Source organism: Alternaria rosae, assembly GCF_020736505.1.
Source record: "Alternaria rosae strain MPI-PUGE-AT-0040 chromosome Unknown BKA58scaffold_7, whole genome shotgun sequence".
NCBI lineage: Eukaryota > Fungi > Ascomycota > Dothideomycetes > Pleosporales > Pleosporaceae > Alternaria > Alternaria rosae.
The window spans coordinates 978,246-990,857 of NW_025763576.1; the positions used below are offsets into that span (position 1 = coordinate 978,246).

The following is a 12,612-nucleotide window of genomic DNA, read 5'->3' on the forward strand; positions in this document are numbered from 1 at the left end:
GTCAGCCAACCGAGGCTGTAGCAGACATAGTTAGTGGTGGAACAAGGACACCAGATCAGCAAAGAGAACATGATGTGTAATGTGTCTTTAATCATTCATCAGTAAAAGTACATAATAGCGCTAGGGTATCTACATTTTCCAGACCTAACCAATACTACAAGCTCAACACCACGACTACGCGCGTTCAAAATCTCCACTTCCTCTCATCCTAAACCCGGTACTGATCCTCTCAATCGGACTCTGTCTCTCAGCCCTATCCACACTCAATCTGTTGGCCATCGAAGTCGTGCCATTCAAGCCGTTGGTAATCCTCACAGCACCCTTCTCCGGACTCCTTCCTGTGCTGCGACTAGCGACCGGAAGCAGAGAGCCACCATCACCCCAGTGATTCGCTCTTGCACTGCCGAGATAGCTTTCGATGCTGCGCCTGCCGTCGGGGCGGTATGCCGTACTGCGGCCGCGACTCAAAGCCTGTTCGATAGTGCGCGTATCGAATGCGTACTCAAAGTCTGTCTTCTCGATACCACTGTAAGCGTCTGTATCGCGCCGGCTCTGGCGATTCTGAGCCTTGCGTTCGCGGAAGCGGCGTTTGACTTCGCGAAAGAAGTCTCCAATGGCGTCGAATGAAAGCGCGATGGCGATGAACGGGATGGAAATTGCGAAGCCAATGCCGAACATGTACTTGCTGACGAATGACAGAGGAAGAGAAGGCTCGCCGCCGCCTGGCTTATGCGGAAATTCTTGAATGTTGATCGTGAACATGGCGGCGATGAAGGATAGAGGAAGGAAGATGATGGTGACAATGGTAAACACCATGATTGTTTGACTTTGCCTTGCAGTACCAGCAGCTTGGTCGCGGGCGAAGCGTGCTTCGAAAGCGTTGGCGTGCTTCTGCTTTAAATCGAGTAGGTCAGTGATGGATTCGTAGATACGCTTGGCTTGCTTGTCCATGCGTTCAAGATCCTTGATATGTGTGTCTACCGTCTTGAGCATATCCTTGAATCGCTTCTTAAGATCTTGTTGGCTCTTGTGCTCTTCACGATATATGTCCGTGATGCTTGTCTCCATGTCTGGCAGTACGTTGCGTTGATCTTCCAGGACCTTTGAAATCATGTTGAGTTCGTCGCGAATGTCTTTCGTCTCAGCCAACAGGTCTGTCTCCGCACCAATATCCAGTAGTTTATCGACAAAGAGCGGGGCATGGGCGGCCGTTCGATCGCTGTCACCGTAGTCAAATGCCTCTTCCGGGACTGGAGGGTCAGTCAAGGCGTGAGAGTGAGAGTGTGAATGATGTGACGTGTGCCGGCGACTTAGGTGCTCCCTTTGTCTTCCCTCAGCTTCCAAATGTCTCGAGAAGCGATTAGGCCGGCGGTGATGTTGTAGCCAAGCCGAGGCCTGGGCGGACGCCGTATTGAACTCTTTGAAAAGCATGGTTTCCATCTCGGTAGCATCACCGATGCTTGATTCAAACATGTCGAGAAACTGATAGTCTTCGTCGCCAACACGATGTCTGTCGAACACACCACTACATCGGCCGGTGATGATCATTGAAAGATCGTATACGCTACGCACCGGATCTCTTGTCTTGCTATTGATGTCTTCGATGACTCCATCGAGAACGTTGAGCGGGTCGTTGCGAGGCTGCTGCCATCTTTGAGGGAAGGCCGTCACGATCAAGTCTTTGCCAAGGGTCCACATCCAAAGCTGATCGACCATGAAAATCTTCGGGTCAACATGTTGCGGCTCGTTCGACTTGCATTGATAGCGATAGACAACTTGGTCTCGATCTCGGGATTGCGTGTCGATGTTGTGGTAGAAGAACTGATCTAACGTACGTCGTACGTGCAGCGAGACTTGTGAGGACGTCAAATGAGCCCGGAAAAGCATTTCGTCGTAAGTTGATGCGCGGTAATACTGTGGTTTGGAGGTGCCCCCTTCGTTCTTTTCACGTTCTTTCATCTTCTGCGTCCTCGAGATTGCAGCCTGCATTTCTTGTCGCCGCCGATCGGTTTCGAAATGTAGGTATGGCATAAAGGCAAAGATGTTGCCCTTCGCTACGGCTGTTGGGTCTTTTCTGCCGGGGCTGCCGGGTGACCTGAGATGCCCACTGTTGTTGAGGGAAGAGCTGGTGTGCGTTCGTTTCGCGTGTTGCTCTGGACCTCGAGTGGGTGTGTCGGTCCCACCTGATCGCTTGCCTGCTTGTCTCGATCCACTCCACTTCGGTGTCTTCTTCGATTTATCCTTTGCCTTACCCTTTCCTTCCTTGACAGTTGTAGGCCCGGAGCCCGTTCCTGCAGTCCCATCCGTATAGTCTGTATCCACGGTATTGGTCCGGACAGGCGTGCGAGGGAATTGTGACATTGGCAGTTCTTGTGAACCAGCTACTGCGTCGATACCTAAGCCCATACCACTATTCACCAGAATCTGTGGTATGTAATCAGCGCCGTCGGAAAGATCCGAATCATCGTGCTGTTTTGGTGCACGTGGCGTGCTTTGACAGAGCGGTCGCATGAAATGCGAATGGATCTGCTGTCCTCGATGCTGATGACTGAAGGACCGTTCGAGCGCCTTGAAGCCCTCCACATCGCTGGCACCCTCCTCGATGAACGCCTTTGTGAGCAGCGCCTCAACCCAGGCCATGTTATTGGCAGGGAGATGTATCCACCGGAAGGTTGTCGCCTTTGACTCCTTGGGTAGAATCGCAACAGCTGGCTTTCTTGGATTGATGGGATCGCGGCCATACAGTAACTCGAAGACAGTCCTTCTTGAGACCTTGTTTTCGTTATGGAAGTTGCCAAAGTCAACGATAGTAGCATGGAACCCATTTGTAGCGCCAAGGGCGTCTTCGCTGAGCGCTTCGACCTGATTGTGGGGCGCTAGGGCATTGATGATATCTTTGCGCGCAGGTTTCTTGCTCTGCGCAGCGCGCAAGAACGGCGTGATGCCAAATGTATCCTTCGGCGCTCTTTTGATGTCTCCCCTTTCCAAGAGACACTTGACTACGTCAAAGTGACCAGCTTGCGCCGCGACATGTAAAGGTGTCGTCCCATTGAGTGTCCGCGCGTTGACGTCCGCTCCGGCAGCCATGAGTATCTTCAGCACCTTTACGCTTCCTTGGTCGCAAGCATTGTGGAGGGGCGTCCAGCTTCCGTCGCTCTGCGCGCCTACGTCTGCCCCGTTAACTAGTAAAAGCTCGATGATGTCGTCTCGTCCGTGTGCGACTGCCAAATGTAGTGCCGTCTTCTGCCTGACTTCAACCGCGTTCACGTTCGCTCTCGGCAATCTCGTTCGACGCAAGAGCATCTCGCATAGTTCCTTCTTCCCAGTACTAGCAGCCCAATGTAACGGGCTGCGCTTCTGGTCGTCCTGGCCCTCTGGTCCATCGATCGCGACATTTTGCTTCAACAGCTCTGCAATAACATCGCGTCCCCAGTTGCAGTGCTTATCTGCCGCCAAGTTGTGTAGCACGTTCCGCCCAGTGTTGTCTTTCTTGTTGACGTCGGCACCACACCTGAGCAGTTCCTGCATGATGTGGTAATAGTTCTTCCAGGCAGCCGTCATCAGCGCAGTTCGCCCCTGTTTGTCTTGCGCATCTACATTGCCCCCAAATCTCAACAACAGTTGTACGATCCCAGCATGGTTCTTCTCAATCGCCTTGAATAAAGGCGAGACTCTACCACCTGGTGCGCCGTCGGGCTTCGCACCGCTCTTGAGCAGGTATTCGGTGATATAGATGTTTCCGCGCTCGGCAGCGCGCATCAAGCCAATGCGCAGAAGGTGGTCGACGGGTTGCGACTTCGCTTTCGCATGCTCGATAATCGCGATCGCATCGTCGTGCTTCTTGTCCTCAATGGCTTTTAAGAGACGCGGTTCGACGCGCGCATTCTGTGAGGAATCGGCCCCATCGCTGGATCGTGATGGCGAGCGGCCCATGTTGGCTACATGCTCTGGTTGCGACGACTCTTAGTTCGCAGGCGCTGGTTCGTGGAGGGCGGATACTCGTTCGATTGGAGATGAGATCGAGGACGTATCAAGGTCGATCAAGGGAATCGGATATGTCGTGGAAAGCCATTCTCAACTGGAGGGCTCCATTTCTTGTGTCTGCGGTCGTACTGCCTTCAGGGCGGTGGATGGTCACACTCAGCCACAGGCCTAACTCGAGCTAAGAACATCCCCGGCTGCGACGTGCATGAGAACACGTGATGATCGGCATATCGCGATTCGTGGTCAATAATTTCGTCAAAGTACGTAAAGGTTGACATCGAACTGAACGATGGTGAGGGAGTAGAAGAGTCGAAGTCCAGGATTGCTGGGTTGGAGTACGTGCCTGGGGATCCGGGTATTGCGGGGACAGAGGTACGCCAACACACAGCGCGGCGTTGACATCGGCGCGCTATTACTGTGCTTTTTGAATGACTCGACACCGCTTTGTACACAATTTCCATCAAGTGTCACACTGCTGACTCCTTGGACGCGACATTGACGCGCGAACTTAGCGCGTGCGTCAGGCGTTTGCCAGCGGATAGTGCAGGTGGTCTCTGCATCTGTTGACAGCCATGAAGACCGAGGTTTATAGAACGCGATCGCCATCTCGAATTCAAGAGCCAACTGCAACGTCTTCAACATTCACACACCGAGAGCGGAAGTGTTCAACACTCTTCTCGCGCATCTTGATTTTGGTCGCCAGCCTCGCCTTCTTCGCTATGTACAACGAACTAGCTACGTTACGCCCCATGGATACCCAATCAAGACGGCATACGGACTCGCTCTTCATTCCATTTATGTACAATTTGAACCCCAAACATGTGCCGCAAGTCATGTGTGGCGTCGAAGGGGTTGACATCAAGATGCCTGTGGATACTGGCTCTACAGGCACTCTGATAGGCGCCCCAATACTTCCGAACATACCCTCTACTGAGGGTACGCCGGCACACCACTTCTTTACAAGCAGCAAGATCCTCTACGTAGGGCGACTGGTCAAACTTCCGCTACACTTCGGTGGCGAGGATGGCTCATATGCGACTGCAGACGTGCCTGTTCTGATCGTCGACAAGAGTTGGAGATGTCCTTGGTACAATCCCCGTAAAGACCGCTTCGAATGTCCATTGGGTCCACATGGGGAGCAGGCCGAAGAAAGGGACACTTCGCAAATCACCTACATGGGCGTAGGCTTTGGAAGAAACGGTCCAAAAGATGGTATGCCATACGCGACACCGGACATCAACCCGTTCTTGAATATCAACGCAATCGATGGGGAGCCGGTGCGACAGAGCAACTTGCAATCTGGATATATCATATCGGCCGAAGGTATCCAGATAGGGCTGACGCCGAAGAACACAAAGGGGTTCGCATTCTCTGGGCTAGAGCCAGGCCTCAATCATGACAAGGATGCGAGAGATTGGGCCATGGCAAAGATGTGCTTCAGCATCGATGGCCAAGGGCGGAACTGTGGCACTCTGCTAGTCGATACGGGCATATCGCAGATGTATATCAGGGCTGAGCAGGGCGTTTCGATACCAACTGTCTGGATCCCCAATCCCAACCCAAATGGCCAAGCAAGCAAGTTGAAGCGCGTGAAGCCAGGGACCAATATCACTATCGGGTTTCCGTCGCTGGACAGACCAGCGACTTCCTACTCCTTCGTCGTTGGCCAGAATGCGTCCATCGAACCAACGTATGTGTTTCCGCAACCACCAGAACATCCCCCTTATGTGAACACTGGGCGGAACTTGTTATTTGGCTACTCGATAGCTTTCGATGCGGTGAGAGGGCGTTTCGGGTTTCGTCCGGTTGGCAATCATGCCTCTTCTGTACTTTAGTCCTCAATCCAAGCCATATAACAGACTTCATATCGTGCGCTCAGGTCTTCTTCTCTCTGCTCCTTCTCATCCTCTCATCGATGCCAAGTGTGATTCCAAGACCATCTCCTTTACCCAGGCCATCTAGTCATTTGACCGTCATACTCCTCATTGGGCTGCGGAACCCTTCTCTGAGGTCTTTGTACTCCTCCACAGCCTTCACGACGACACCATGCGCCTGCTCACTATCCATGCCAACACCGACCAGAACGATAGCGCCAACGACACCTTCTACACCTTTGACGAAGACGGGGTATCCGCCCCCTTCAATGGTATATTTCGACCACTCATCTCCGCTCATAGCATTGTGCTCCGCAAACCTCTTGTAATCGCCCTCAAACTGACAGTTCATAAACCAGGTTGAATGACCCCATCTCAACACAGTATTGCGTTTCCTCTCCGTCCACTTCTCGTGATCGGGCATTATGCCAGGCAGGCTGGGCGAGTGGAACAGCGTCTGATTCGCAGACGAGATGTGGATAAGCGCGGGGCATTCGGCGGTTCTCAACGCGTTTCGGAGGATATTGCCAATGACCCAAGCATGTTCGCAGGTAAAATGGTTGAAGGTAAAGCTCTTTTCCTCTTTGGCCAGTTCGGTCAGGTCGCGCGTTGGTGTTGAGAGCGTGCTGAGCATCTTGTTGGTTGCTTGCGTGTTCGAGTGGGACATGGCGTGCGGTTGATGGGCGGTTGGCTATAGGTAGGGGATCTTCACATATAGCGCTTGTGTATTATGTATATGCAAAATGAGGTCTAGAAAAAGGGGATGACGCGTCAATGGCGCGACTGGCGGAAGTCGAAACAGAAACACCGCGGACACCGTGGATGGGGCAACCACGCCGTTAGTCGGGTCGTGCCGCTGTCTAGCTCCACCTCGAAACAAGGTTGGACTGCGCACGTCGCGTATTCATTCCTTTTTACACTCCTCGCTCCTCTCACACCTTATCACGACGCCTGGATGTCATGCCATCTAGCTGTTTGGAGCAGTCTGATCGTAACGTTGATATGTCTCGTTTTTTTCCTAAGTACGAGAAGCTGTCTCTATGCCCATGGCGTCTCTACGCGGTCACCTTGGGTAATCCTTTATCCCCATGGCAAATTAGTAGGATTCAAGTCCGGACCACCCTTACAGTAAAGTAAGGGAGGCCAATCCGCATGTATCGGTAACATCTCCACGAAACCAACGTTTCGATCCAGCGTCCATCAAAGAACATCTACTTCTCCACTTTCCTCCCAATCTCCTCATACTCCTCCAATCTACCCTTCGTAATCTTAATCAACCACCTCGTCAGTTTCTCAAAAAAAAAAAAACACCAATCGTCATCTTCCTCCACGGTATCAATCCAGACCTTCTTCTTCTGTGACCAGTACGGGGTCCCGTGTTTTCCGTCAACCACGCTACCAGTGGGCTGCCCACTGTCGAAATCGCCCACAGCATAGCGCGTTGAAGTCGCATTATACTGAGCCTTGGAGTAACTGAGGAAGATACTCTTGGGTTCAATATCCCCATGGACGATACCCAGATAGTGCCGTATCGCTGAGGCAACGGCTTCTAAGCACTCTCGCACATGAACAGCGTAACCGCGCCAGATTGCTTCCCAGAGGTCGCAATCATACTTGTCGAAGACCAGGTTTAGGACGCGCTCTCCTTCCATGGGCACTTCGATAGGAGTACTGCGGTGCTGAAACCGAAGCGCGCGACTAGTCTGTACACCGTGATACTTGCAGATATGCTTATGAGGCATCACGCGAAGTTTCTCGCATATCTCGATCTTGCGTGCAATCGTCTTGGCCACGAAGTCTGGGTAACGGACGTCGCGAATGCGTCGATGGCCTGCTTTAAGAATGGCATGATGCTTCTTGTGATGGTCTTTTACTTCGCAGCCTCGGACTTCCTAGACGCGGGTGTACTCAGGCTTGCAGTGCGGGTAGAAATTGGCTGGGTTGACTTGCTCAGGGGACTGAGAATTCTCACCATCTGTCCAGGACGAGGGGTGGGCACGATCGATCTCCTGGTCGAATAGGACACCCCTCTTGATTGCATGGTATAGTTCTTCGTCTCTGTGTGCTAGCACCCAGGTTTAGGATAAAAAATCCTGGGATACAACACCATGGTCTATGATCTGCATTGAGGGCTTTGGTAGGTCGTCTTTGCTGACGCCTGTGAATCCGGCAATATACTTGAACATGATGATTTGGCCAGGGCATTTGATTTGGATAGTTCATTCAGTTACCGCTGGTTGAACGCGAGCACTGATAGATATCTTCCAGAAAAGTAACCGGGCTCGTGTATCGTAGAGGAACATAGTCGGACAGCGACGTACAGCCCAGTCTTTCACTGTCAAGATATAAAACGACAATGTGAGCAAGAGCTGGGCATACTGGAAACTATAATAGAGCGACTGCAACGTGTAACAGCGTCAACTCCTCACAGAGTAAATCAGTGCATCATCGTGCCAACTGGAACATACCATCGTGGTCTCAAAGCCTTCACAGCGCATCCCTTCACTACATAGCCAAACAAATCAAACACCTTTCCCTCCACCGCTTCTACCCAAGATCTTCCATTCCAAGGTTATTTCAGGTCTCTCCATGATGACGCCTCAGGCCGCTGTACGCAGGGACGACCTAGTCCTACAAAAATCACGGATCTACGGCACAACCCAACGGGCCCTCTTCCGCTCAAAAAAGTACCCAGGACTATGGTATGCAGAAGCCCAAATCCCAGATGATGACAGTGCGCCCGATCCCAACCCATATACCTGGGACCTCCCACCGCGCAAGATCAATCTCTCAAACGCCCGTCCCACCTACAAGAAAGGTGTCATGACCTCCGCCAAGTACGCAACTAAAAGCCATCTCTATGCTAAATAAATGGACTACCTCCGCTACCACCGAGAACTCTTCGGGCACCCATACTGGATCAAGAACATCATGGTGCGGGAGATTGCAAACTGCGAGATGCTACGCAAGAACCCGCATCCGAATATCTGCCGCTATGTCGGTGTGAATTACGGCATGGACCAAGGTATAACAGCGCTGCTGTTTAGACGCTACGACACAACATTGTGGGGTCTAGTTTGCGACAATCGGGTCTTTGATGCGGAAAAGTGTATACAAGGCATACAAAAAGGTATCCAGCAAATCCATTCACTGGGGTATGTGCACTGCGACATCAAGCCCGCAAACATTTTCGTTGACACCAAGACCCAGAGTTTTGTGATCGGGGATTTCGACTCCATGCAGAAGCAGGGGGCGTGGTTGAAGTATAAATGTGGTACGGATGGCTGGGCGCTGGACAGGGCGGGGACGAGTGGATATATCGTGAACGTAGAGCAGGATTGGTTTGGGTTTGAGATGGTAAGTGCGTGGATCAAGGAGAAGGGGGGTGGGGAGCCAGTACCGGGGATGGAGTATCCCAAGACAGGTGATATTCTGGGGAGGGCGAAGAGGGGGTATGAGATGAAATGGCAGGCAGAGAAATTTAAGAAGCAGGCCGAGGAATTGAGGAAGAAGGCGGAGAAACTGAAGAAGCAGGAAGAGGTTAAGAAGACGGTGAAGGAGAAGGCGGAAGCTGTACGTAAAGTGCAAGCTGCAAGAAAGCTTCTAGTGACGGAGAAGGCTAAGATCATACCGAAGGCGGATGCGTTGGAGAAGATTGAAGCGGCGAAGAAAGCAGCCGTAGCGAAACCTACTTATGCCAATGTGGTAGCGAAGCGCGATCCGTCGCCCACCAAGAAGTCAGGCTTGCCGAAGAAACTCAGGGCACAGCCGCCCTCTTAGGAAGAGCTTTGTAGACGCTAGGCTAGGACATGGTTCTCAATATCACAGAGCTCAGCATCGATGTAAGCTTCTGGATCAGGTCTGGTAATGTTGTCAACTCAGCGTAAAGGGGATGTAATACCCAGTCACCATGATACACAGCTTTTCAAAAGCCTCAACAATCGATCGACAGCGCAAGACGTGATGATTCGCAAAAGAACGGGTATCAATTAACCTATGCTTACGCCATGAGATGCTTAGTCCTTTTCTCCACCATGCAAACTATACGTACAATCCTTCCCTCCCTATGTCTTTCCCGCCCATGCATGGAGAACCTCCAGTCTGCTGACCCCCAGCTTAATCGCTATCACTCCCATAGTCCACCAACGGCCCCGCAACAGGCGCAGGCCGTTTATTCGACGGCGTAGCCTTGAAGCCCCTGAGCGCCGCCAGTGTGGAGCCCGATAGAATGCCATTAGCCTGCTGCTGCGCAGCTGAACCCTCATCTTGCTGGTACTGTTGTGCAACAGCGCCGTCCTCCTGGTATGCGGACTCCCCACCCTCAATCATCATGCGCTCGCCCATGCCGCCGGATTCGAGCTGCTTGGCTGCTTCCCATTCACTCTTTTCCTTTGCGTACCACACGTCATCTGGCGCTTCGTAGCCTTGTAGTCCAAAACTGCCTTCTACCTTTCTGCGCTTCTTGCTGTCGGGGTCTCTACCTTCGAGTTCGGCGACGTAGGCTGCGGGGAGCGCTTTTCGGATGGCCTCAGCGGCTTGCTCTTCGATGCGGCGGGCTTCGCGCTTTGCGGCTTGTGGGTTGGGGTCCACGGTTGCCCAGCGGACGTTTAGGATCTCGTTGTTGTCAAAGGATTGGTGGGCCATTGCTTCTTTGGCGAATTGCGAGTTGGCTTCGTTGGTGTAGGTGACGAAGGCTACGCCGCGCGCTGTTAGGACACGCGTTCGCTCAATTTCACCCCATTCTTGCATGTGTCGCGATACGATCTCTTCGATGTCGTCTGTGGGGTGTATGCGCCCGATATAAAGTGTCCGGTTCTGTCTTTGGAAGGTTCCTACACCACCCATGTCGTCTCGGTAATCGGCATGCTTGTCGCGCCCAAAGCAATCGACGTTACTTGGGAAGAGGTCGGTGACGGTGGGCAGGCGATGGAGGTACTCGCAGTCCACACCTTTCGGGCAGATACCACGCGCAAAGAAGAGGCAGAAGTAGGATCCGGGTGTCTTGTCGGCTTTGGTGTATCCACTGTCTTTGGCGATGTTGCAGCGTCCCTGCGCAGCGGTCTTGGAGAGGTATTTGTCCTCCCTGTCGCCGCCAGACCACTTATTGTACCAAACGTTGTAGATATTTCCCGTCTGCGCGACTTCTTGAGGCTTTATCGTAGCAGGGTCGACTTGTGGACGCGCCGGTCTCCGCTTGCGACGGATGATCTTCTTAACTTTTTTACTCTCGGCATTGGTCGTGATGATTGTCTGTTCGGTCGTCGGCACGAGCTCTGTCGATGTAGCGGTTTCGAGAGATGTATCGGTCGCGAGCGACGTTTGTGCGGGTTGTACTTCGGACATGACTGTGGTGTTGTGGTGAGAGTACGATGTCGCGACGGAACTTTCGACATGCGACAGGCGCTAGCGCCACTGGCGATCTTGCACGTGACTAAGGAGTTCCTCTGGCCCAGGTTCCCGTTGGGTAACCGCAACATCAGACCTTGACAGACGTAAGTACATAGGGAGCTTTGACTATTGTCATAGCAATGACCCTGTCTTTCTTCACAAGTCAGCCTGCCACTTCTGCTCATTTTATACCAAAGTATGATCTCAATAACCAGCCAGAACCACGATCAGGCCGCAGTCTGAGTCAAAAGCGCACTCTATTGTTTCCTCTTATCTTTCCTCCCTCTCACTTGCTCGTAGTACTACTCATCTTGATCCCCCCATCAATCTCCAAAACAGCCCCATTAACATACCTCGCGCCCTCCCCGAACAAAAACGCAACAACATCCGCCACCTCCTCAGGCTCGCCCAACCTCTCCAACGCATTCCCATTCCTCATGCGCTCAACCGCCTCTCCGCCTTTGACAATCCCTGCATTCGACGGCGTATCAATATACCCCGGCGCAACGCAATTCACCCTAATACCCCTAGGCCCAAATTCCAACGCATGCGACTTAGTCATGCCAATGAGTCCGAATTTCGTAGTACAATACACAGACTGAAGAGCCGAGCCACGAATACCAGACACACTGCTCACATTAACAATGGCAGATCCGCGCTGCAGATGCGGAAGACAGGCTTTCGTAACAAGAAACACGCCTTTGAGATTTGTGTTTACGAGTTTATCCCAGTATTCCTCGTCGGTATCTTCGAGCTTCATGCTCGTTGGGTTGACGCCTGCGCAGTTGAAAACGTAGTCCAGGCGACCTAGCCCTTTTACTGTGCTGTCTACGAATTCTTGGACTTGAGACGAGGAGCCTACGTCGACTTTGCGGAGGTGGGTGGGTGTTTTGCATTCGGAGGCTACGGCACTGAGGTTGGGGAAGTTGAGGTCGCAGAGGGCGAGGGAGGCGCCGAGGGAGGAGAGTTTGAGGGCTGTGGCTCGGCTAGGGGAGGGTTAGCACGATGGGCTTACTGAGGTGGATGGGGTAAGGTGGTAAGATGGGAGATGGGAGATGGGAGATGGAGACGTACCCGATACCGCTCGCTGCACCTGTGATCAGGACGACCTTGTCTTGGAATTCTTTCGTCATGTTAGATGTAGGATAGTTGGAAAAGATTAGTTAGGATGTCAGGGCAGACGGAAAGTAAGTCGAAGATCGCAGCCGAGAACGTAAACAAGTCTAGCATGCATGGTGATGCGTTCGGTCGTGATGTTTGTTTGGTCGAAGGTGGGGTAAGCCTTGGAAGTGGGATGGTACTACGCATGACTCGTGGCCTACGGGTTCTTGCATTATCAGAGAGGTAGCCTCCACCCTCATGCGCT

At 52.5% G+C, this 12,612-nt stretch overlaps 6 protein-coding genes across 6 annotated transcripts; 2 read left to right on the forward strand and 4 right to left on the reverse strand.

The window, feature by feature from the left end:
* Positions 1-4,202: 4,202 nt before the first annotated feature.
* Positions 4,203-5,819, forward strand: BKA58DRAFT_412754 (uncharacterized protein; the record flags this gene model as incomplete). Its single annotated transcript, XM_046172374.1, has 2 exons — positions 4,203-4,244; positions 4,605-5,819. The coding sequence occupies 2 exons, from the start codon at positions 4,203-4,205 to the stop codon at positions 5,817-5,819; spliced, it is 1,257 nt and encodes a 418-aa protein (XP_046023291.1).
* A 5-nt stretch (positions 5,820-5,824) lies between these two features.
* Positions 5,825-6,658, reverse strand: BKA58DRAFT_208370 (uncharacterized protein). The gene has a single exon (XM_046165997.1). The coding sequence runs from the start codon at positions 6,523-6,525 to the stop codon at positions 5,947-5,949; it is 579 nt and encodes a 192-aa protein (XP_046023292.1). The 5' UTR covers positions 6,526-6,658; the 3' UTR covers positions 5,825-5,946.
* A 411-nt stretch (positions 6,659-7,069) lies between these two features.
* Positions 7,070-7,618, reverse strand: BKA58DRAFT_318370 (uncharacterized protein; the record flags this gene model as incomplete). The annotated part of the gene is made up of 1 exon (XM_046167670.1): positions 7,070-7,618. A coding segment is annotated over one exon (549 nt), but the record flags the coding sequence as incomplete, so codon positions are not given.
* Positions 7,619-8,627: 1,009 nt separating this feature from the next.
* On the forward strand, positions 8,628-9,741 carry BKA58DRAFT_422337 (kinase-like domain-containing protein). Its single transcript, XM_046172824.1, has one exon. It carries the CDS (start codon positions 8,730-8,732, stop codon positions 9,636-9,638), a length of 909 nt encoding a protein of 302 aa, XP_046023294.1. The 5' UTR covers positions 8,628-8,729; the 3' UTR covers positions 9,639-9,741.
* Positions 9,742-9,787: 46 nt separating this feature from the next.
* Positions 9,788-11,234, reverse strand: BKA58DRAFT_208388 (uncharacterized protein). Its single transcript, XM_046165998.1, has 2 exons — positions 9,910-11,234; positions 9,788-9,857 (listed from the first exon to the last, which is right to left on the reverse strand). Exon 1 carries the CDS (start codon positions 11,199-11,201, stop codon positions 9,975-9,977), a length of 1,227 nt encoding a protein of 408 aa, XP_046023295.1. The 5' UTR covers positions 11,202-11,234; the 3' UTR covers positions 9,788-9,857; positions 9,910-9,974.
* On the reverse strand, positions 11,216-12,499 carry BKA58DRAFT_388364 (uncharacterized protein). The gene is made up of 2 exons (XM_046170643.1): positions 12,321-12,499; positions 11,216-12,232 (listed from the first exon to the last, which is right to left on the reverse strand). The coding sequence occupies exons 1-2, from the start codon at positions 12,377-12,379 to the stop codon at positions 11,533-11,535; spliced, it is 759 nt and encodes a 252-aa protein (XP_046023296.1). The 5' UTR covers positions 12,380-12,499; the 3' UTR covers positions 11,216-11,532.
* Between the last annotated feature and the right edge of the window lie 113 nt (positions 12,500-12,612).

What these genes read in the sequence shown, in the direction of transcription:
- BKA58DRAFT_208370 (XM_046165997.1), bottom strand. Translation starts at nt 6,525, where the DNA reads ATGTCCCACTCGAACACGCAAGCAACCAACAAGATGCTCAGCACGCTC.
- BKA58DRAFT_422337 (XM_046172824.1), top strand. Translation starts at nt 8,730, where the DNA reads ATGGACTACCTCCGCTACCACCGAGAACTCTTCGGGCACCCATACTGG.
- BKA58DRAFT_208388 (XM_046165998.1), bottom strand. Translation starts at nt 11,201, where the DNA reads ATGTCCGAAGTACAACCCGCACAAACGTCGCTCGCGACCGATACATCT.
- BKA58DRAFT_388364 (XM_046170643.1), bottom strand. Translation starts at nt 12,379, where the DNA reads ATGACGAAAGAATTCCAAGACAAGGTCGTCCTGATCACAGGTGCAGCG. An exon ending in GGTGCAGCGAGCGGTATCGG is followed by an intron (nt 12,233 to 12,320) that starts GTACGTCTCCAT and finishes ACCCTCCCCTAG; the next exon opens with CCGAGCCACAGCCCTCAAAC.